This window comes from Phascolarctos cinereus, unplaced genomic scaffold (genome assembly GCF_003287225.1).
Source record: "Phascolarctos cinereus isolate Bilbo 61053 unplaced genomic scaffold, phaCin_HiC Scaffold_1;HRSCAF=81, whole genome shotgun sequence".
Classification (NCBI taxonomy): domain Eukaryota; kingdom Metazoa; phylum Chordata; class Mammalia; order Diprotodontia; family Phascolarctidae; genus Phascolarctos; species Phascolarctos cinereus.
Genome location: NW_027555514.1, coordinates 295045345 through 295070581, shown reverse-complemented (window position 1 = coordinate 295070581; position 25237 = coordinate 295045345). Strand labels below are relative to the sequence as shown.

Here is a 25237-nt window from a genome sequence, read left to right as displayed (position 1 = left end):
CCAGAGGCATGGCTGAGAACAGAATACCCGCAGTCACCAAGTGCTTCAGATGATTCTCTGGAAATGGAGACTCACCTATGTGAGGGCAGGGTGAGAGAATGTCCCGGGCTTGAAGGGAGTCGGGCTTCCCAGCAGGGGCTAGCCCCTGGACCTGGGACTTCACTGGGGTGGAGATCTCTCTGCCAGGAAGTTGGCACCTTCTCTGCCTCTGGTGGAGCAGTGACTTGCCCAGGGTCACACAGCCGGGTTATGGCAGAGGACTCCTGGATGGAGACCAGGCTCCGGGACGCATAGCACCCCTGGTTTGGAACCACTCTCAAATCCCTCCCTTCCCGGATGGACCCTCGCTTTTCTCTCCAACCAGGATGCTGCACTTAGTAGGCCCTTTCTTTTTTTTCTTTTTTTTTCCTTTTATTAATTTATTTTGATTTATCAACAATCACTTCCATATGCTTTTGAGTTGAAAATTTTTCTCCCCCTTCCTTCCCCCCACCCTCCCCAAGACAGTGCACAATCTGATATAGGCTATACATTTACATACCCATTAAACATATTTTCACATTAGTGAAGTAAAGAAAAATTAAAACCAATAGGAGGAGCCATCAGAAAGAGGAAACAAAACTCAACAGAAGGTAGAAATAAGTGATAGCGATTTGACTTCCATAGTTCTTTCTTTGGATAGGGACAGCATTTTCCATCGTGAGGCCCCTGGAGATGTCTTAGATCCTCATAATGCTGAGAAGGGTTCAGTTTAACAATATTAGTCATTGCACAACGTGGCTGCTACTGTGTACAACATTCTCCTGGTTCTGCTCACTTCACTCAGCATCAGACCATACAAGTCTTTCCACGTTTTTCTGAAGTCCACCTGCTCATCATTTCTTATAGCACAATAGTATTCCATGACATTCATATACCACAACTTGCTCAGCCATTCCTCAATTGATGAACATCCCCTCAATTTCCAGTTCTTTGCCACCACAAAAAGAGCTGCTATGAATATTTTTGTACGTGTGGGTCCTTTCCCCATTTGTTTGATCTCTTTGGGACACAGCCCTAGAAGTGCTATTGCTAGATCAAAGGGTATGCACACTTTTGTAGCCCTTTGGTCATAGTTCCAAATTGTTCTCCAAAATGGTTGGATCAGTTCACAGCTCCACCAACAATGTATTAGTGTTCCAGTTTTCCCACATCTTCTCAACATTTCTCATTTTCCTGTTTTGTCATGTTGGCCAATCTGATAGGTGTGATGTGGTACCTCAGAGTTGTTTTGATTTGCATTTCTCTAATCAATAACGATTTAGAGCATTTTTTCATATGGCTATAGATGGCTTTAATTTCTTCATCTGAGAACTGTCTGTTCATATCCTTTGACCATTTATCAATTGGGGAATGGCTTGTAATCTTATAAATTTGTCTTAATTCTCTATATATTTTAGAAATGAAGCCTTTATCAGAGAGACTGGTTGTAAAAATTCTTTCCCAGTTTTCTATCTGCCTTCTGATCATAGTTGCATTGGCTTTGTTTGTGCAAAAACTTTTATTTTTTTTCTTTTTTTAAATAGAAATTTATTTATTTTTTAGTTTTCAATATTCACTTCCACAAGTTTTTGAGTTCCAAATTTCTATCCCCTCTCCCCACCCCAAGATGGCATGCATTCTGAATACCCCTTGCCCTGGTCTGCCTTCTCTTCTATCTCTCCCCCCTCCCTTCTCTTATCCCCTTCCCCTTCTATTTTCCTGTAGGGCAGGATAGACTTCTGTACCCCATTTCCTGTATTTCTTATTTCCCAGTTGCATGTGAAAACATTTTTTTAAAACGTGTTTTTTAAAACTTTGAGTTCCAAATTTTCTCCCTTCCTCCCTCCCCACCCACCCTCATTGAAAAGGCAAGCAACTCAATATAGGTTGTACATGTACAGTTATGCAAAACACTTCCTTAGTAGACTTGTTGTGAAAAACTAACTATGTCCCTTAATCCTATCCTGCCCTCCCATTTATTCTATTCTTTCTTTTGACCCTGTCCCTCCTCAGAAGTATTTTGTGCAAAAACTTTTCAATTTAATGTAATCAAAATTATCCATTTTGCTTGTCATATTGTTCTCTATTTCCTGTTTGGTCATGAATTCTCCTGTTCTCCATAGATCTGATAGGTAAACTGTTCCTTGTTCTCACAGTTTACTTATGGTATCAGCCTTTACATCTAAGTCACGAACCCATTTTGACTTTATTTTAGTATATGGTGTGAGATTTGGGTCTATGCCTAGTTTCTGCCATACCCTTTTCCAGTTTTCCCAGCAGTTTTTTTTCAAACAGTGGGTTCTTATCCCAGAAGCTGGGGTCTTTGGGTTTATCAAATAATAGATTACTATAGTCATTGACTACTGTGTCTTGCATATTTAACCTATTCCACTGATCTACCTCCCTATTTCTTAGCCAGTACCAAGTAGTTTTGATAATTGCTGCTTTATAATACAATTTAAGATCTGGAATTGCTAGGCCACCTTCCCCTGCATTTCTTTTCATTAGTTCCTTTGATATTCTGGACCTTTTGTTTTTCCAAATGAATCTTGTTATTATTTTTTCTAACTCTATAAAATAATTTTTTGGTAGTTTGATTGGTATGGCACTGAATAAGTAAATTAGCTTAGGTAGGATTGTCATTTTTATTATATTAGCTCGGTCAAGTAGGCCCTTTCTTAAAGAAAGGTAAGAAAGGGCTCACGCTCTTACAGGGAGACCACACTTAAAGAGCGTGCAGAGTCTGAGGGGAAGGCACTGGCCACTGGCTAGGGGTGGAGTGATTCTGATAGGGGCGAGTGGGGAGGCCCCCAGACTTCTGGATGCATAGGAGGGTGTAAAGAGCCTCAAAAGGTAGGAAGGGGCCCTCTGGGCTCCACAAGCCTCTGATGCCAAGTAGAGGGCAGAGACGAGGGTGACTCATTTCTCCAAGGGGCAAATGGCATCAGGAAACTCTGGCCCCCCCCAAAAAAAGAAAAGCTAGGAAGAAAAAATTAACAATAGCAAAAACACGTGGATAAAGGAAAAACAAGAACCAGACTTCCGTCATCAGAAGTGGAGCTGCCTCAAGTGCCAGCTACTTTAATGGAGGCCTTGGGGGTGAGTGGGAAGCCAGCCTCTCCTCCCCATCAGGGGAGAAATAATCTTCTCCAGTGTCAAGCACCTATGGCCTAAGTGCTGATCAAAGAGAAGGAGGATGGCCAAGCAGGAGTGGGCCAGAGCGCTTCCGCGGGGCTCTCTAGGCAGGACCTCTGACCCTTGTCTGATGCACATGGACCCTGATCTGCTAACAGACACATGTGGCCCCTTAGACTGTGATGGTGCTCCATCTCGGTGGATCTGCAGGGCTCTTAGGTGCAGGAGCAGTGAGGGCAGGCCTGGAAGAACAAAGTGCTGATATAAGCACAGAAGCAGAGACGACACCCCTACGAGGCGTGTGGGGGCAGGGGAGGCCTTTGAGGAGTGGCTGGAGGAGGTGACTCTGGATTCTGAAGAAGCCAGTCCCTTTCAGGTCCAAAGTCTGTGGAGTTCTGTGGCCATCCTGACTACACCCACTGCCCGGTGGTCATAGATGCCATCCTGGTAAGAGGCTGACTGCCTGGTTATTTCCTGACTAGAGAAGCCTATACCAGTTTCTTACTTTCTGGGATTGGAAAAATCAGCTCCACAAACAGGAGATGGGAAGGCCTGGAGGTTGCAAGGCCAACATGGATCAACAGTGTCCCTTGGCAAGTCCCCCAAAAGCTGTAGAGAGCTCCATTCTAAGAGGACAGGGGTCCGGAGGGAGAGGGGCCATTGTGGGGCCATCTTGGGTAGTGAGCAATTGAAATGTCATACTTTAAGAAGGACATTGAATGACCTGAGGGTGGGGGAGTGTCTGGAGAGAAGTGACCAGGAGGGAGAGGACACTGGAGGCTCAGGTACAGGAAACCAAGATGAACAGCCAGGAAAAGAAGCCTGGGCTGAGGGGGAAAGGCAGAGGCCCCAGGGTTGTCATGCAGTGGGCAAGACTGGGCTTCCTCTGCCCATCGACTGGGGAATGGCTGAACGATGGAATGGAATACTATTGTGCTATAAGAAATGATGAGCAGGCGGACTTCAGAAAAGCCTGGAAAGACCCATATGGTGTGATGCAGAGTGAAGTGAGCAGAACCAGGACAATGTTGTACACAGTAACAGCCATGTTGTGCGATGACTAACATTGATAGACTTAGGCCTTCTCAGCAACGCAAGGACCTAAGACATCTCCAGAGGCCTCGTGATGGAAAATGCTATCCACGTCCAAAGAAAGAACTACGGAGTTTGAATGCAGATTGAAGAATAATATCTGGGATTTTTTTCTTCTGTTGAGTTTTGTTTCTTCTTTCTGGTGGTTCCTCCTATTGGCTCTAATTATTCCTTACAACACTACTAATGTGAAAACATGTTTAATAGGAATGTACATGTGTAGCCTATATCAGATCATGGGGCTGTCTTGGGGAGGAAGATGGGGGGGAGGGGGAGAAAAGCTTGAAGCTCAGAAGCTTATAGAAGTGATTGTTGATAATTCAAAATAATTTTTAAAAAAAAGACGGCTTCCTGAATGCTGGAGTCCCATCTGAGGAGCGTGCAGACCACCTGTGAGGACCCTCTTCTGAGGCTTCTCCATCGCTGAGGGGCCTGGCTGGCTTTGGAGACCCCCTGGAGGGAGCTGGACTGTGTCTGGTCCACCCAAAGCCATGAAGGATGAGGACGGAGGCTGGGGAGGGGCAGGGGAAGGGGGTCACAGGGCTCGGTGGGCTGGCCTGCACAGGCGTCCTACCTCATCCAATCATGGATTTCAAGCCAAAGGTGCTTCAGAGACAATCTAGCCCAGCCCTGCAGCCACCGTCTGCCACATAAGGACCCTGAGGCCCAGGAAGTGAAGTCACTTGCAGCAGAGAAAGGGCTGTCCTCCGAGTCCGAGCCTGGCACACAAGGGCCAGATGTGCCTCAAGCTGAAACCCAAATCATGTTTACTAGCCTTCGTTGCCTAAAGCCTCCTCACTTCTGCCCTAGGCTGAAAGGCTCCCCAAGAACCTGGCAGAGGAGGACCGGGGGAGGACGCAGAGGCTGCTTGCTGAAAGAGGCTCTCTAGGGTGTGGATCGGCTGTGTGACAAAGGGAAGCTTCTGCTGGCCCCGCCTTGGGCCCTGAGCCCCTCCAGGCGGTTCCCCCACCTACCCGCCCACAGCCATGAAGGGCGAGGAGTGGGAGTGGGAGGACAGAGGTAGCAGGCGGACCCAGCTTCACATACAACTTTATTGACTCTTACTAGGGGGTCGAGGACAAAAGGCCAGGCTGCAGCCGACCCGCCTGTGGACAGCACTCGAGCTCTATTTGGTCTTGTTGCTCTTCATGGAGTCCATGAGCAATCTCAAGTGTTTCGGGAAGGGGAGCGGGGGAGGCAGGGCCTGGCTGGGACCCAGAGCCTGGGCCTTGACGAGCCCAGGGTTGGGGTACTCAGGGGAACCTGTTAAGGAACCGCTGGGAGGCCAGGGCTCATTGCTGGGCCACGTCTCAGAAGCACCCCTGGAAGGAGCGAGCCACATCTGGGAGGCAGTGGACTTTAACCACCAGGGGGTCCACAACCAGGGAAAAGGAGGTCTCGCCGTGGTATGGGGCAGAGTGACTAGGGTCGTGGGCTGAGGAGGTAGCTGAATGTAGGAAATGTCCGACCCAATCTTGGAGGAGATCCAGTCCAGAAAGTGCCAGGTGGATGTGTAGATGCCTGGCCGATAGGCTTGGGCACAGCCGGATCCCCAGCTCGTGACGCCAACCACCACATAGGTGCCGCTGTACGGGTCTTTGCACATGAGCGGCCCACCGCTGTCCCCCTAGACACGAGGAGCACCTGGTTCAGGACGGCCTGGCCTGGGGGGAGCTGGGGGCTGGGGTCTCACTCCACATTGAGGGGGAGGGGAATGGTGGGGGGGCCAGCATGAGACCCCGAGGGGAGTCCAGGAAGATGGAGGGTCCTCTGGGGTCTGTAGGCCAGGTTACCTGACAAGTGTCGATCTTTCCCTCTACGTAGCCAGCACAAAGGTTGCTTGTGTGAATGGCCCCATAGTACCAGCGGCTTCCATTGCATGTCCTCGTGTCAATCATGTTAACCTCGGCTTCCTGTAGTGTCTTAGGTGGGGTACCTGTCACAGCCAGAAGTCTGGGGTCAGCCAGCTGCTTGCCCAGGTCACTGCCAGCCCATCTGACCAGGGCAAATCTCTCCCCACCTGATATAAACTGCTGTGACCCAGGTATATCCCAGCAGTCCCTGAGGCCCTTCCCACTTTCTTCATTAAGCTCAGCCCAGGGGTGGCTGCTGCAGGCTTCCCACCCCTCCCCAGGGCTGAGAACAGAGGGCATCTGCTCTCAGACCTTCCCCTGCCCCACAAGAAGGCATCCCAGGAGCCCAGTGTCAGTGTGTAGAAGTGGGGGGTATACCTGGGGATATAGAATGGGGGAAGGAGGCAGGTGTAAGGGGGAGATGCCCTCACCCTGAAGGGTGACGGAGTCTGAAAGACCCCTGAGCAAACTGTGAGGTGCACCAGGCTCAGATAGTCCTAGAGAATGGAGGGCACAGTGTGAGCTCAGAGAGCCTCTTCCACAAGAGAGGTCCAGAGCCCAGGACCGCAGACAGATGTGGGCAAGCAGGAGGGGGTCTGTAGTGGAGAACCTCAGGGTTCTGTCCTTGGCTCTGTTCAGATCCACACTTTTATCCATGACTGCCTAACCAAAGCCACAGATGCTAAGTGGATCCAATGTGAAAGGTACAAGAGATCCCACCATGCTCTTTGCTGGCTACCCTACAGTAGGGTCCCAGGCACAGGTGAAAAATCATACAAGATTACTGGAAAAGGAGAAATGTGTGCTTGCTCACCAATGGATTTTTTGCCACTTTTGTGGCAGAGACAGGACTTTGGGATCACTTAAAACTTGCAGGCTGCCCTGAAATTCTGAAATAACACAACACTCAATATACATCAAGATTGGAACTCCAAAGACACCCAAGAAAGCAAGAGCAGGTCTAGCCCAGACATTCCCTCCAGAAGTGCACAGAGCCTGGGCCTAACAAAGTCTGAAGCTAGAAAGCAGGCTGAAAGGATCAGCAAACAAAAACCAAATCCCACCCATTGTGGTGCCAGGGACGCTCAAAACACAAACCCAGAAGAAAAAAGTGACTTCAAGCAAAACCTCAGAGAAAACAGAGCCTGGGCGTAAAGTCAGTAGAATTCCTGGAAGAGATGAAATGTTATTTTTTAAAAAAATTTTTTAAAAGTGAAATTGTAGCACTAGCAGAAAAAAAAAAAAGGAAGAGAAATGAGAGCTTTGGACAAAAGAACTAGCGAGGAAATTAACAGCTTAGCACAAGATGTACAAAATCTTGTCCAAACAAGAAACTCCCTAAAATTTAGAATGGATCTAATGATTCTGTGGGACAAGAAATATTAAATCAAAGTCAGAAGACTGGAAAAAATAGAAGACAATGTAAGGTTATCTCATAGCAAAAACAACTGACTTGGAAAACAGATAAGAAAAAATTCAAGAATTATCGGACAACTTGAAAGCCCTGATAAAAGAGTATAGATACATGATTTCAAGAAATCTTAAAATGGCCCAGATCCCTTAGAACCAGAGGGCAAAGTGAAATAGAAAAAAAAAAGCCATCAGTCACCTTCTGAACTGAAAACTCCCTGGAACATCACAGCCTGAAGCCAGAGGTTCTGGGCCAAAGAAAAAACACTGCAAGCAGACTGAAAGAAAGCATTTGAGTACCAAGGAGCACACACAATTTAGCAGCCACCACTATAAAGAAACAGAGAGCTTGGAATATGTTGTTCCAGAAGGCAAAGGACATGGGCTTCCACTCAGCCAACCAACAAACAGTGATGAAGAATGTGTACTTGGGACTTCAGAGAATGGTCCTTGACCTCAAGCAACTTCAGTTGGTGGAGGATAGGGGAACAGTGTGACCACAGAGCAGATGGTCTCAAAGAGATGGGAAGTAACACAAGGCAGCTCTGGGGCTTAGAGCTGCCTGGATCAGGAAACTCTTCCTGCTGAGGAAGGAGAGGGCAGCTCTAGGGTGAACCGGAGGAGGAAGAGCCTTCCAGTCCAGGAGCAGAACCTGGGCCTGGGTAGCAGGGATGCCGAAGGCAGCTGGGGGGACTCAAGAGCAGCTATGAAGGGCTGTCCCATGGCCCCCCAGCATTCTGGGGGCAGCTGTGTGCCCACCGAGGCCTGCCCTCAGCGGGCATGATCATACTCCCTCCAGGCTGCCCATGGCAGCGTCCATCGCCCACCAATCATTGTCTAGAGAGTAGAGGGACTTGTCACGAGGAGGTTCACTGTCCCGAAGGTGGAGTTCTCTCAACTACGTCTATTGATAGAACCCAATTTTCTTGGAGCACACCACCGTTCCCTCCAAAGATGGAGCCCATCCACATTGGCTACCACCCCACCTTTTTATCCTGCCAAGCTGCCAGGGCAGGGGGGTCTTCTTTGGCTTCTTCTCATGCTGCATTTGCACACAGACCCTTGGCTGGCTGGCTGACTTTTCTTCTTGCTCACTCCATGCCTAGCTAGGGCCCTCAGGCCCCAGCAGGCACGCTGTTGCTTACACTCCTCACACCCAACACGGTGACGTGGGTTTGCAGCTGCCATTGCATGGTGTCACTTGGCGTTTGGATTCTTCTCAGACTGTTCATTTTTCCCCATAAAAAAAGAATATGTGGATAACATGCAGCTTAGGAAGCCATTTTCTGTGGCAGTGAGAAGCTGGGCATCATTGAAAAGTGCTGCATAATCTCCTAAAATTGATATGGAGCAACCAATTCCTTTTGGATTCTGGGCTTGCTTCAGTGTTGCCCTGACACACCTATTCAAGATATGGCTGCTGAGGAACTGTTTGCATGAGCTGTCCATCCACCTTCATAGTGTAACCTAAGCATCATGCATTTACCATCCACTTTGTGCTTCCTACTAGAAGATTGGGCCAACCTCTTTTAAATGACTATGGCTTTCTTTCCATGTGAAATGGCAAACCACTCCAGTATCTTTGCTGAGAAAACCCCAAATGGGGTCAACAAAGAGTCAGACATGACTGCAAAATAACCCAACAAAGACATTTCATTCAGGAGGCTTTGTAGTGTTACAAGTTAATAACACCTTCTCAAAAGAGCAGCATTTGGACAGCCCCCCTACCCCTAGACAATCTCTCTTCTCTTTAATCCTGCTGCCTAATTGTCCTTTAATCCAAAAACAAAGGAGACAGCAGAATCATCTGGTCTTTATACCTTAGACAGATCAGTTACCGTCAACACGTTGACTGCTACATGAAGTCATCTGCAAAACCTTTCCTTCTCCCGACAGACATTTGCACAAATCTTCCTCAGTATGATGCCCTTAGATATGAAAAGAAGAAGTGCACCTGGGCCAGGAATTGTTGCTGGTGCAGGGCAACAGGCTGGATGCTGAATTCTTAGAGAAGTCTTGAACACGTGTGTTATTAGAGGGTTGGTTCATTAGTGGTTAGAAAGAAAAGCAGAAACCATTGAGGGTGAGCGTGCTTTCATCAAGTACACGTCATGACCAAGCAGGAGGACTTCAGAAAAACCTGGACAGACTTACATGAACTGATGCGGAGTGAAGTGAGCAGAACCAGGAGAGCATTGTAAGCAGCAACAGCAATATTGTACAATGAACAACTAAGAATGACTTAGCTATGGTCAGCAATACAAGGATCCAAGACCATCTCAAAGGACTGATGAAGAAACATGCTGTCTGTCCCCAGAAAAAGAACTTAGGTTGCCTGAATATAGACTAAAGCATACTATATTACTTTCTTTCTCTCTCTCTTTCTTCCTTCTTCCTTTCCTCCCTCTCTTCTTTTCTTTTTCTCTTTCTTTCTTTCTTTCTTTCTTTCTTTTACTTCCTCCCTTCCTTTTTTTCCTTTCTTTCTGTCTTTCCTTCTTTCCTTCCTACTTTCTTTCTTTCTCTTTCTTCAAGTCTTCTTGCACAAAATGACTAATATGGAAACGATTTACAAGATTGCATGTAAAATTGTACTTACATGTATAACCTATATCAGATTGTTTACTGTCTCAGAAAGGGGGTACATGAGGGAGGGAGGGGTAGAATTTGAAATCCAAAACTTTAAAAAAAAACAATGAATGTTAAAAATTGTTTTATATGCAACTGGGGGAAAATAAAATATTATAAAGATAAGTCATGACAAATTAGCTTTGCTTCCTTTGTTGACAGGATTACAAGACAGGCAGATCAGGAGATTCCATGTGACATTTGTAAAGGACTGCAGACCATCCTTCTGGACAAACTGGAGAGATATAATCTCACTGGCGGTTCCATTATATAGGCTCTAACCTGACTTAGTGACCTCACGAATGGATTCATGTTCGTGTGGAAGGAGGTCTCCTGTGGAGGACCTCAGGGGTACGTGGCTGACCTTGGGTGAAGGTGTAGAAGGCAGGCTTCTCAGATATGCAGATGCCCCACAATGGGGGAAGAGAACACACTCACAGGATAATGGAATCAGGACTATCTGAGGCCACCCAGGGAGGCAGGGGCAAAGCTGGGACTCCAGGGCAGGTTTCTGTGATGCCAGTCCATTGAGCCAGCTCTGTCCAATGCTATGGAGAGCTCTGGAGCCAACCGGGGTTCTATATAGATGTGAATGATGAGGAGTGGTAGGGATGGGGGGGGGAGTTGAAATTGATAAACAGCCATATGTCTATTCCACCTCGGATAACTCAAGTGTCAGGGTCTTCTGATCACAGGGCAGGCTTACTATGTTAAGGGGGTCTGTGTCCACCCCCTGAGTTTACAGCAAATGCTTTGAAGAGGAAAAACCAAGACGCAGTGTTTGAGGATGGGTCTCTCAGGGAAGTTGGCTCCATCTTGTGGAAGTGAATTAACGAGCTTGTGGGCACAGCAAAGTCTGCCAGGGAAGCTGGCCCAGACCCAAAGAGTCAACACTTAGGGCTGTGGAGTCATCCTGCATCCCCATGATCCCAGAGGTCCCCTGTGGTTACTTACCACCACCTTCCATGCCACCCCATGATCCCCATCATTCTTATGGCCCCTGAAGCCCCCTCTTGTAGCTGCCATGACCCCCTCAACTTTGCCAATGCCCCATCCCAAGCTTACCACCTTCCGCTGTGAGCCCCCAGCCAGCAATGGCACACTTCTCCTTAGACGTAAATAGGGGCTCGCTAGTCCGAGGCAGGCAGGCAATGCGGATCAGGTCCCCACACACTATGGGTCTGTCCAGCTGGACCACTGCAATATCATTTTTCATAAAGTGCTCATTATACTGTTCATGTAGGATAATCTTGACAGGCTTTCGCTCCTGCACTCGAGAGTCCAAGGCGCCATGGATCCACCCGATCTGAATATCCCGAGCGGCAATCATAAACCGCCAGAGATTATAGTTCCTGGGGAAAGAATCAGTGAGGACCCAGAGTTACCTCAGGCAGGGCAGTGAGGGAGGGAGGGAGGGAAGGCAGAGAAGAGGAGATGAGAGGGGGCAGAAAAGAGGGAAGAAAGGAGAGAGAGAGGGAGAGAGAGAGAGAGAGAGAGAGAGAGAGAGAGAGAGAGAGAGAGAGAGAGAGAGAGAGAGAGAGAGAGAGAGAAACCAGGACCCCTCATCAAGGGGATGCCCAGGCAGGGCTCCCCCAGAGACAGAGAGACAGAAAAAGAGAGAGCCCCCCCCCCCGGGAAATGGATCACTCTTACCCACCCCACCCCCACCCCTCGGTCCCAGTTCACTCACTTGGCTTGATCTCCAAAGCAATGAGCAGCAGTGAGAACCCAATTCGGAGCGATGAGGGAGCCGCCACATATATGTTTCCTGTAACTACCATTCCAATACTGTACCTGTATACTGACTATCCAGGGCCAAGCCCCTTGGCTCGCGTCTGCGCCCCCAACGATCCGATTGCCGATGTTGCTGACCAGTGGCCTCTGTCCACAAAGACCCCTGGTGGGAGAAGAGATCATGAGGTGACCAGGGAAGGGAGGGTCACAGATTGTGGCCCCCACCACCACTCGGGAGGGAAAGGAGGAGGGGGGGCCTGTCCGTGGCTCCCCCCCTTCCCTGTGTCTCGACGTACGAGCATGTGTTCTGAGTGTCAGCCCCCCCAGTCCACAGGAGGGACAAGAGCACAATCTGCCAAACCATCTCAATCACCGTCCTCCTCCAGTATGAACTGAAAGCCTCGAAGGGTTCCCAACTGAACACTGCCCTGGCCAATCACAGGCCTGAGCCTCTGTGATGCAAGAGTAGAATGTGGGGGGAGGGACCCGAGGGGCCTCACGCGGCCCCCTCCCCCATGGGCTCTCTGAAATCCATAAAGCAGTTGCCATACAAAAGCCCCACGGGGTGTGTGGTCCTGTTGAGGTTTGAGAGGGTTAGGGATACGGGACCCCAAAATAGCGACACACTCTTCAGGTCCTGCTCACATGAATCTGGAACCTAGGAAACCTTCTTTCAGCTAAAGACAAGGTTTATTAAAGATTGATAATCGTTTAAGATCAGTTGAGCCCCAGTAACAGCCAAAAACCTGAATTAATCTCTTCTCTTTGAGTGAACTAAGAATGCCCCTTCCTGTGTCAACAGCTGAAGCTGACCAAGAGCATTCTTCTGCTTATGACCACCAAGGCAACTTCAACCCTGACACTACCTTGAATAAGGGGACTTTTCTTATTTTGGTACTTTATGGACATATGCTATGTTGTGTCATGTTAATGGTAAAGGAAACACAGATATCCTGGGTCTATCATTTACACTTTGACATTCTTCTATCGTATTGTATTTACAAGCTATTCAGTTAAGAAAATTCCTTTCTCATGCTATGGTTAAACATATATGGAGACTGTAAATCTGAGTAACACAGGCATCCTGAGTCAGGGTTTAAATGTCCTGCTAAAATGGCTTGCTTGAGTCAGAGTTAAAGCTCTGCCTCCCCGTAACATGTTACATGCTGCTAACTTAAGGGAATAAAACAATACGAATTTACTCATCACCTTAGCTTGTTGTCTCTTTAACCAACTTTCAGGTTGACAGCAATGGTGCCTGTGACTCGAATGGAACTGAAGAAGTAGGTGAAAACACCAGCCCACCCCAGTAACGCTAGTGTCTCAGGTGCCTCAGGATCCATTTTTTTTCCTGGAGTCCCAAACTTGACAGAGTTGGATAAGTGTCTCCTATTCCCAAGCTTCCATGGACCTCCCACTACTTTGGTTGAAGTGTGAAAGAAAATCCCCTTTAAGCTAGCTCTGGGGTTAGGGATCAAGTCGAAGTTCAGAAACTCCAGCTACTATATCTGTTAGATCCCCTCTGGTAAGGATCAATCTAGCGAAATTGGCTATGGGTCAGTCAGAAACTAAAACTAGAAATCTGGCTAACAAGACCACCGCCTCTTTTATGTGAAGCCATGGCCAATCTGGTCATCACAAGTACTGCCAACACTGATGTCAGCTAACTAAAGATAGCCCCGAATTATGTTGGCCACAATGGGGTTCTTTTGACCCATCAAAGTTACTTTATCTTAAAACCGAATTAAGTTTAAAGGCCAACAAAACATCTAGCCAGGAGTGGGAATGTTTTCATTGTTAGGCTGCCCAGAAGACTGAGGGAGAAGGAAAGGCAGAAGCTTCTTCCCTTAAGGCTCGCAGAGCCACTTCAGCACTCTATCCCAGGCCCCAAATAATCCCTTTCCTCCTGCCCTTTCCCCTAAAGACTATGGTCCTGATGGGGATCCCTGAACTTAACTTCATTGGGATTTGCCCCTTTAAATTTGCAACCTCAGGGGCACTCTGAGGAAGGCTCACAAGATCCAGTTATACTATCTGGTCTTGAGTCCTTGCAAATTCCCAACCCCACTGCCTTGGAATAATAATAAATAGCCAATTTGTGTTGGGAGTATCTAACAAGCCTCTAATTCCCTTTCTCTGTCATTAAGTGTGCACTGTGTTTGTATTGTATTTGTCCTGTCAGTTTGTCTGTCAGTGTGTGTTTCTGTGTCTGTATCACGTGTGCTGTGAGTGAGTCTATTACCTTATAAGATTTTAAAGGCAGCCAGAGACTTATAAAGGCTGCAGCTAGGAAAACAACAAACCAGTAAAACTCCTTTCCTTGTGGTTCCAGGCCTGGCCAGATTAGACCTAGAGTGAAAAGCTAGATACAGTTAAAGACAACTTAGCAGATTCTGGAGGGTTTGAGATTAATCATCAAGAAGTTGGGAAATTAATCATTTTGGGATTGTTGGAAAAAAACTTCTGAGATTTGGGGGTAATTCCAGGAGCTCACCCTCTGCTAAAACACCTCCTCCCAATCCTGATTCCTCAGCATTCCCCACTCTCTCCTCAGAGATAAGCATCTCAGTATGGGGACTGTACAAGAGAAGAGAATGCTGGAGAACTGTAGGGAAAACTTAGATCAGCCTTCCCCACCTGGCAAAAGTAGAGGAGGGGCAGCTATCACAGTAGTGATAGCCTGCTATCAGCCCTGCGCCCCTGGGCACCTTGCAGCCCACCCCTCTAGGCAAGGCCTGGGAGTAACTTCCAGGTTCAATACATTCTGCCCACCCTGCCCCAGCAGTTGCAAATGGCATCAGCCTCAGTAAATTCTGCAGCTGTGGGGAGGGGAGGGGTGGACAGGTCAGAATTATGATGAGATTCCCTAAGCCCTGCCACCGAGAATGATCACCACTAGGAAGGCCCTGGCACCAGTCACCCCAGCCCCTGGAAGGCCTGGCAACAGCATTATGAGGTGAGAAGCCAACTTCTGCTCTTGGTGAGCCCCATACTTCTCTGTTCCAGTTTTAGAATTTATGGCAAGTTATTTTATCTCTGTTTGTCCTGTTTCCTGATTCGTAAAGGGAAAAATAATAATGGTTGTTGTTATGGGGATCAAAATGATATAGTGATTGTAAAGTGCTTAAAACAATGACTGGCATATGTTAGACGGCATTATTATCTCTCTAATTTAATGTAATTGTTTCATACCTGATAAATTTGAAGTGGTTTTTAAATACCAAGAGTAATAAGATCAATAATTTCTATATGTGATAATCTGGAAATGCAACTGATGTCATCTGAAGTTTATTGTTTATGTTATTACTATGTTTCTAAATTATACTGTATTTCTAAAACTCTCTTAGATTGTAAAATGTGAGAGACCATTGTGAGGTAGAAATTGGGCATATGGATTAGTCTTTTAAAAGGATGTGATAAAATTTGATAATTTGAAAACTGTTATTTAATGAGGTATATTTGGTTAAGCAGGTAATTAATTGGTTCTGTTTCAAGTTTTAAATACATAATTGTTATGTATGTTATATTCTGAGATTTTTAATATGGTGTAATCTGGTAAACAAATTGTATCAGCTATGTTGTTGAAAAAGCAATTTCTCTTATAATCTAGAGATGTTAGATCAAGAATTGTACCCCCCCCAAAAAATCAGGGAGAATGAATGGGTTAGAATAAACTTCCAAGTCTTATTCTCCCTTAAGAGGAAGTTTCACCTAAAATTCTTATCAACTCTGTGTAAAAGTTTCCTGTGTTGTGGAATTCCTGAGTAAATGAGAATCCTCGGGTTGTGTTAATCTGGAGATTTATGGACTACCGCCATGACTGTCTGTGTGAGATTCCAGAACGTCACAGTTTTTCCTAATTTCTAGAGATATGTTTAAAGAAAAAAGGAGAAAAAAATGCTTGATAATAATATTTGTTATTGTGATAAGGCTAATTTAATGGGTATGTTCTTCACGCATTATAAAAACCGAATTTTTTTCTTCATTACAAACACCTTTTTGAGTAAGGAACTTGATGATATCTAGGACTTCTGTAATAACTAGGAACTTACTTGATTATAGTAGTTGGGGAATTTATTTATGCTACTTCAGGACGTCTTACACCAACTTCATTTTGATGAATTCCAACTCTAAAGGGTTATTTCTACTTTAAGGTAGAAAAGAAAGATCTCTATCATTTTAAAAGTTTCCAGCTAATGTTCTTCATAAAAGTTTAGTGATTATTCTTCTTAACATCGGGATAAATTTTAAACTGTTTTTAAAGAAGGGAAATACTTTTAGAAGAAATGTCTTATTTGATTCTTTTTGACCTAAGCAAGAGTTAGTGTTTGAACTTATATGTATGTGGTTCAAATCCTGAGGTATCTCATTCTTCCAGAGTGAGTATAATTAGAGAATAAACAAGCTTGTGAACAAACATAAATCCATCAACTTGTGAGGCTAAAGTTAGTAACCTCTTTGTTTTGCTTAAGGAATGGGATTCCAGTACAGATAATCTTGTTAGTGAAGAGTAGTAACTTATGAACTTTTTTGTGTTAACTTAATGGGAAATCTAATATTTTTAATCTGGAATTAGAACGTGTAGAAATTTATGCAAACTGCACAAGACTCACCTTAAGATGTTCCCATTGTTTAAAGGAATTATGAGAGCAATTGTACTTTTCTGTGATCAATCTCTTACTGTTATCAATGTGAGATTAAATGTTTATTATCTAGGATATGTGACTTTATGGGACAGCAATTTACTATTGTTTTAAGCTTTGATTACAGGGATAGTTTTCCGAGTTGTCATGAAGCCAATAGGAGAATGGCATGTGCTACAGGCTGCGAACTGATAAAGGTGGATGTCTGTGCCTGGAAGAGTTTTGAGGATGACCTTGGACCTAGCCTAGGTAGGATCTTCCTGACTCTGTTTCCCAATTGTGCTATTTCCTTTCTGAAAAGGAGAATTCCCCACCTGATTAATCCTGAGTCTTGCTTTTAACATCCAGTGACTACATGATTGTCTATCAAATATGACTCATGCCTGAATCAAATAGATCTAAGGCAGTCCGTTCCTTCTGATATAATATATGACATTGTCCCTCTTTTTCTTTTATAGCAAATTTCTATGATCAAGAAGCTCTGTAAGCACAGTATTAAATTGTTAAATAATAGATGGATACTGGAACATCTCTGAGTTACCATAATAGGATGCAAGTATGAATAGCTTACAATTTTAACTTGCATTCATGGCCAAATAATAATAATAATAATATAGGGATAACATCCTCCTAAGGAGGAAATGATTAGACAAAGTAATAAGACAAAGATGTAATGTGATAGATGTCTAATTAAATAGGATAGCAAATTTTGAGAAAAGCAACAGGATTAGATGGATTCCTCTAAAAATTATATGCAGATATATATGATTGGCTTCCAAAATGTATCTGTCATGGAAATCCAAGCTTTAAGCATGCTTTGGTAATAAGACCTCAAATTAAGATTTTTACACCAAAAATTGTATAGGATAGTGGTAAAAATAAGTGAAATTATTAAAGTGTCTGTCTGATAATTTTAAAAGGCAAAAGAGCTCATTTCATGGTTCGACCCTTACATTTTAAAAAATTCTCATACCAGGTACAGGATTCAGGTAAGAACAGAAGCAGCAGAAATGGAGAATCAAATTTAAGTGATTGTACTAATTTATACTAAGTCAGAATTACCTGGGAGCTTCCAGATCTAAACCAGAGAAATAGAACTCCCTTTTAGAACTGCCTAAGAATCAAACCTATTGTACATGAGACATCTGGGATTCAAAAGGTGCTGTTTAAATAGACATTGAGAATAAGTTACTGGGATGCAAGGAACTTAATGTTAGTTAACATTGGTAATAATGATTGCATTGATTTATATAGTTCATGTTTAAATTTTCTTGGTTATCTTGATGACATGTAAATCTCCCTTCTCAAAAGTCATCTATTGTGAGTCCTCTAAGTAATTTAATCTGTACCTGACTTGATGTAGTTACGCAATTTTGTGAATTATGAGAAAAACTTTGTTGTATTGTATAGCCCTGAGTGGCTGGGAAAACTGAACCATCTCTGTGTGCCTTTAACTAAGGACCTATGTTATGCTGTTTTCTCTCAATTATCAACTCATACATCTTCTAAGAGCCTCTATCATGTCTATGTGACTAGTCCCATAGCTGCCCACTTCTGTATGTGGACTCCAGGATCACCTGAAGACGCCCATTCCAAGTGGACATCTCTTCCCATCCCCTGAGGAAGAGGAAGGTTTTTCCCACACCTTCTTTGGTCTATAGGTGATGCCTTCAGCTTACCTTGACCAAAAGGAGGAAATTATAATCATTTAAGATCAATTGAGCCCAAATAAGGGCCAAAAACCTGAATTAATCTTTTCTCTTTGAGTGAACTAAGAATGCCCCTTCCTGTGTCAACAGCTGAAGCTGACCAAGAGCATTCTTCTGTTTATGATCACCAAGGCACCTTCAACCCTGACACTACCTTGAATAAGGGGACTTTTCTTATTTTGGTACTTTATGGACATATGCTATGTTGTGTCATGTTAATGGTAAAGGAAACACAGATATCCTGGGTCTATCATTTATACTTTGACATTCTTCTATCTTATTGTATTTACAAGCTATTCAGTTAAGAAAATTCTTTTCTCATGCTATGGTTAAACATATGTGGAGACCGTAAATCTGAGTAACACAGACATCCTGAGTCAGGGTTTAAATGTCCTGCTAAAATGGCTTGCTTCAGTCAGAGTTAAAGCTCTGGCTCCATGTACTTGCCGCTAACTTAAAGGGATAAACAATATGAATTTACTCATCACCTAGCTTGTTGTCTCTTTAACCAGCTTTCAGGTCGACAAGGAATAACAGCTTCCTATAGCAGCCTTGAGATCCTGAACTGTCTGGTACTCTCCATTAGGCTTTTTTACAGGAAGGGTAGGGGTGTCAACATGGGGATTGACAAGGGACGAGGATTGTATATTTCAGGAATTTTTCAATCAGTGGTTGTAGTCCTTCCCAGGCCTCGGGCTTACGTGGATATTGACAACAATGGGGGAGTACATTAGGGTCTTGGAGGTGAATGATGGCTGGGGTGACATGAGTAGCTCCTCCAGGAATTCTCTGATCCCAAACAATCAGCTCAACTGTCTCCCACACTTCCTGGGGAACATGGGGAGGTCTGATGCACAGAGAGAAAAGGGAGATGCTTAACTAGAGAAAATTGGCTCCCCAACTTCACCATCAGGTCCCTTCCCAACAAAGGGGTGGAACAAGAGGAGAGCATAAGGAAGGAGGGTTCAAACAACAGATAAATGGGCAAGGGAGGGGCTGTGTCTTGCAACATTCCTTAGTTTTCCCTTTGATGCCCATGACCCAATGGGTCATGGGGCGAGTAAGGCCAGAGTAATTGGTTAAAACAGAGAATTTAGCCCCATATCTATTATAAATCAGGCAACCTCACACCAATTTTTGCCCAGGGCTCGGTGAGAGAGAAGCAGGAGGTAGGAGCACTGCCAAGCCCCAGACTCCCCTGTCATTCTTCATCTTGACAAGACTGGAGGACAGGGCACTGGGGGGCAGCCCCACCACTTTTCCAACCTCAGGATCAGTCCTTCCTCCGGTGTCCCTCCTGGCCACATCCCAATCCCTGAGGCACCCATCCCAGGGGCTCCACAGGGGGGTGTGCCCTGGAGGGCCACTCCTTGGAGCAGTGGCATCAAAAGCAGGTTTCCTCACTGCCCAAGTCACCAGGAGCATCCTGGGGTCTTTTCTGGCTGTGGCAGCACCCAAGAATCCAGCGTGCTTTAGCTGTGTGACCCTGGGCAAGCCACTTAACTCTGATTGCCTCACCAAAAAGAAAAAACAAAAAAGAATTGAGCATGTTCTCTGTCTCTAGCCTTTTCTCTTCTTTCTCTTTTCCTTTGCTGCCACTAGGTCTCTGTTGCTAAAAACTCCAAAAGCCATCTCTGATAGTTAGGCCCGTTTGTGGTCCCATTGCCAATTTTTGCACTTTCCTCCAGATAGATTAATGAAATACATGCTAAAAATTGCTGCCCCTTCTATAGAGTCAGGATCTAAATTCGTATGCTTCTTAATAGCTTCTACTAGCTGGTCTTGGAAAAGGGCAGGTTTTTCCTTTTCTCCCTGAGTAATTACCTTAATTTTTTGCAAATTTATTTGCTTTTGAAATGCGGTTCTTAGGCCTTCTAAAAGTCAAATTACCATGTGGTCTCTCTTTCCCCTATCCTCACTCTTCTGATAATCCCATCTTGGGTCACTGATGGGAACAGCAGCTGTTCTTGGGGGTATTTTGTGGGGTCACTGCCAGCTAAACGATCCCCAAATTTTGGGGCTTGTTCCCAGATTCTCTTCTCCTCAGTGGTACAACAGGTGGAGAAGAGGATATGCAAATCACTCCAAGAAAGCTCGAATTGTAGGCACAAGTCCCTGAAGCCCTCAGTAAACTTAGTGGGATCTTCTGAGTATCGCCCCAGTTTCTCTTTAACCTGAATGAGATCTGAAATGGAGAATGGAACATGGGCTCTAATTGTCCTATTAGGCAGGAACTTCCCTTAGGGAAAAAGCCCGGAAGGAGTGTACTGCAGGAACTTCCACGGGAGCAGGACCCAGGGCAGGATCCTGAGTAAGGGTCGCCTCAAGGCTAGGGGCCTGGGGAGGAGTGCCAAGGTCGCCAAAAGGGGAGGAGTCAGGGGAGGAAATGCAGAGTAGAAGCCGTGGAAGGTGAACAAGGCAGGAAACAAATGGGTGGGCTAGAGGAAAAGGGAAGGAAAACCATGGGAAAGAGGGGGTGGGCAAGGAGGTGGTACATGGGAAATAAGAAGGGACCATGGGAGAATGGGGAGCAGCAGTGAGAGTTGGGGGGAGAATGAGAAACAGCAGGAGGAGTCGGGGGAGAATGGGGAGCAGGAGGGGTCGAGAGACAATGGGGTGGGGATAGGAGCTGGGGAGGTGGTGTGAACAGAGGCTGGGAAGAGGGGGGGTGCTATTGATGAGGATAGGATCTAGACCCCAAAAAGGAAAATCCCTGGACTTTTCCCACATGGCCAAATCTCTGGCTTTCCCCTGAGGCTATAATCCCATCAACTGGCCTTTCTTCGTGGCTACACCCAATCTCCCAATTCTTTGTACCCTTAACTGCAACCTAGACCTCCCTATGTCCCTGGCCACTTCCCACCCTCAGTCCTATCTAGGCTCCATTCTCCCTTGGCCACCCCTGTAGTTCTATTACCTCAAAGACCACTTGGCCACTCCTAGATCCCTCCCATAGTCTTTCTGTATATAAGGTCCATCCTGTCTCCATTAAGGTGCTCAGATTCTTAGAATCTAGCCAATACTTGCAGACTCCTAGATTCCTCAAGGGTCTTTTGGGCAGGACCTGCGTGTCATGATCTTGGGGCTCCAGCACCCCTCACCTCTAGACCTCATGACTATAGCCCTGGGAATCATAAGAAGATCATCCAAAAGGTCCATTTGACCCCCATTCCCCCTTTGTGGGGTCTCGAGAAAGCTCAACAAAAGTCATTATGTGGGGAATCTCTACCCATTTTCCTTCTTGGTGACAATATAATTCTAACTGTAAGAGGAGTATTATACTCTAATGTCCCAAAAATGGGCCATACCTCATGATTTTCCAGGTGATATTGAGGCCAAATGGTGTTGCAAAAGAATACCAATCTGTTTTTTTCTTTTAGGTTCTTTAGAGAAACTAATTTTTTTCCAATTTTGTAAAGGACAATCTAAAGATGAATTTTTGGGAATTGAAAAGGATTGACCCATTTTGGGCATGATGATTGGAAGTCCCTCCCTCCTTAAAGGAGGATCTGAGAATAAGCCTTGGGAAATGAAAAAAAAAAGTACCTGAAGTTTTCCCAATTCAAACGGAGAAAATTGGGCATACACTTCCAGACAGGGAGTCCATCCTCTATGCTAAGGAAGGTGTGCCCAGGTCCACGGCCTCAAACAGAACCATTGGACTGAGAGTGTCAGGCTAAGTTTGAGATAGCTTTGCAGCTGTCTGACCTAATGGGACCTGAGAGGTCAGGCCTGAAAAGCACTTCCAAGCCAAGCCTTCCTAGATGCTTGGAAATCCATCCCAATTTCAGGGCAAGAAAAGGATTAGGGAGAGGGGGGAGGCTTACATAACCTTCCAGTCTTGGCTGGAGAAGAAGAAGGTCAGGAAGTTTCCCAGTCAGACAGATGAAATGTTGAAGTTGAGGTTTAGGGGTGCTGAGACCCCAAAACAGCAACACCCAGGTCCTGCCCCAATGAATTTGACCCAAACCTTCTTTCAGCTAAAGACAAGGTTTATTCAAAGATTCACCATAGTGGTCAGACTCTTAAGGAATCTGAACATTTGTGACACTCATATTGACAAGTGGGCAAGAGTAAATCTCAGCCATTGGCTAAATTTTAAGAATCTGAGCACCTTAATGGAGACGAGATAGACCTTATATACAGAAAGACTGTGGGAGAGATCTAGGAGTTGCCAAGTAGTTTGGGGTGACTGTGAGGAGGGGTCTAAGGATGATCTGGATGGGAGTGATGGGGTCTAGATAGGATCAAGAGTGTGAAGTAGCCAGGGGTCATCCCTAGGTAACAGACAATGGAGGTCTAGGCTAGGTTAAGGGTAACAGAGAATTCGGAGATTGAGTGTAGCCACAATGAAAGGCCAGTTGAGAGGATTACTGAGATGATGCCTCAGGCAAACACCAAACACTTGACCAAGTGGGAGAAAACTCTAGGAGAGTTGGAGAGGGAGATTTTCCAGGGCTGATACCCCTTCAGTACGGGTAGGATCAGCCCCCCTAAAAGACAAAGAAGCTGAGGTTCAGAGAGAGTCATAGCATAGGAAGGGGCTGCTGAAACCCCACCACCACCCCAGACTAGGTGAGGCTATGAAATCTTGTGGACAAATGTCCTTCCCCCAGACTGTGCATCTAACTCAGAGACCACACAGTCCAGGGCCAGAACTGAGGTCTTCAGAATGAGAGATGAGGAAGTGGGCTGGGGATGGATTGGATGGAACTTCCTCCAAGGCCTCATCTCTCTGTGTATTGTCCTCCATTAGAGCTGGAGCCCCAGTATTTGTCTCTGTGGTGCCTAGCATAGGACCTGGCATGGTGTCAGCCCTCACCTTCTCATTGACTCAGATTCATCAGCAGGACTGGCCTCAATAGAGGCCCCTCTAGCCGTACCAGATCTAAACCTGTCCAGTAAAGCAGCAATCATTAAAACAGTCTGGCACTGGCTAAGAAATAGAGGGGTGGATCAGAGGAATAGGTTAGGTACACAAACCACAGTAGTCAGTGACTATGGTAATTCTCTGATAAACGCAAAGACTCCAGCTTCTGGAAGAAGAACTCAGCATTTGACAAAAAGCGCTGGCAAAACCAGAAGACAGTTTGGCAGAAACTAGGCATAGGCCAACATCTTATACAATTTACCAAGATTAGGTCAAAATGGGTACGTGATTTAGACATAAAGGGCGATATCATAAGCAAAGAGGGAGAGCAAGGACTAGTTTAGCTGCCAGATCTACGGAGAAGAGAAGAATGTATGACCAAACGAGAGCTAGGGAACATTATGAAATGCAAAATGGATCATAATTTTGATTACATTACATTGAAAAGTTTTTGCACAAAACCAATGCTACCAAGCTTAGAAAGAAAGCAGAATGCTGGTGTCTACCTGAAACTTAGTGAAAGAGACAAGCAGCTAGGTGATAAGTGAATTCACATTGTTTTATTCCCTTAAGTTAGTGGCATGTAACATGTGACATGGAGGCAGAGCTTTAACTCTGACTGCATCAAGCCATTTTTGGAGGACATTTAGACCCTGACTCAGGATGTCTGTGTTACTCAGTTTATGATCTCCATTTGTTTCACCAGAGTATGAGAAAGGAGTAAAACAAGATAGGCAAATGTCAGATCCAGGACATTTGTGTTTCCTTTACGACCAAGGTGAGGGAAATTCCCCTTATTCAAGGTAGTGTCTGGGTTAAAGGCGCCTTAGTGGTCATAAACAGAAGAATGCTCTTGATCAGCTTTAGCTGTTGACACAGGAAGGGGCATTCTCAGTTCACTCAGAAAGAAAAGATTAATTCAGGTTTTGGGTCCTTATTGGGGCTCAATTGATCTTAAATGATTATCACTGGGAATCAATTTTTACAGCCAGTGTCTTTGATAAAGACCTCATTTCTCAAATATATCAAAAAAATGAATCAAATTTATAAGAATACAATCTATTCCACAACTGATAAATGGTCAAAGGATAGGAACAGCCAATTTTCAGAAGAAATTAAAGCTATCTATAGCCATACAAAAAAATGCTCTAAATCATTATTGATTAGAAAAATGCAAATTAAAACGACTATGAGATATCACTTAATTCCTGTCAGACTGGTTAATATGACAGAAAAGGAAAATGATAAATGTTGGAGAAGATGTGGGAAAAATTGGCACTAGTGCATTGGTGGTAGAGTTGTGAACTGATCCAAACATTCTGGAAAGCAGTTTGGCACTATGCCCAAAGGGCTATAAAACTGTGCATACCCTTTGATCCAGCAATACCACTACTAGGTCTGTATCCCAAAGAGATTATAAAAAAAAAGGAAAAAGACCCAAATGTACAAAAATATTTATAGCAGCTCTTTCTTGTGTTCATAAGGAATTGGAAATTGAGAAGATGCCCATCAGTTGGGGAATGGCTGAACAAGTTGTGGTGTATGAAATGATGAGCAGGCGGACTTCAGAAAAATCTGGAAAGATTTGTATGGACAGATACTGAATGAAGTGAGCAGAACCAGGAGAACATTGTGCACAGTAACAACCACATTGTGCAATGACTAATATTGATAGACTTTACTCTTCTCAGCAACACAAGGATCTAAGACAACTCCAAAAGACTCACGACAGAAAATGCTATCCACCTCCAAAGAAAGAACCATGGAGACTGAGTGCAGATTGAAGAATACTATTTTCTGATTTTTTTTGTTGTTGCTTTTTCTTTCTCATGTTTTTCCCTTTTGTTCTGATTCTTCTTTCACAACATGACTAATGTAGAAATATGTTCAATACGATTGTATATGTATAACTTATATCAGATTGCTTGCTCTCTTGGGGAGGGGAGAGAGGAGGGAAGGGAGGGAGGAGAAAAATTTGGAACTCAAAATCTTACAAAAATGAAGATTGAAAACTGTCTTTACACGTAATTGGGGAAAAAAATAAAATACTATTTAGTGCAAAAAAAAAGTCTGCCAGAAACAAAATCAACTACTTTGAAAAAAAAAAAAGATGCCCCTCTCCATCCTCTTTCCCATCTTCTCCAG

At 44.9% G+C, this 25237-nt stretch overlaps 1 protein-coding gene across 1 annotated transcript; it reads right to left on the bottom strand.

Moving 5' to 3' along the window:
* Positions 1 to 5282: 5282 nt before the first annotated feature.
* On the bottom strand, positions 5283 to 12284 carry LOC110201632 (acrosin-like). Its single transcript, XM_020977437.2, has 5 exons — positions 12167 to 12284; positions 11827 to 12033; positions 11202 to 11488; positions 6042 to 6184; positions 5283 to 5875 (listed from the first exon to the last, which is right to left on the bottom strand). The coding sequence occupies exons 1-5, from the start codon at positions 12232 to 12234 to the stop codon at positions 5375 to 5377; spliced, it is 1206 nt and encodes a 401-aa protein (XP_020833096.1). The 5' UTR covers positions 12235 to 12284; the 3' UTR covers positions 5283 to 5374.
* Between the last annotated feature and the right edge of the window lie 12953 nt (positions 12285 to 25237).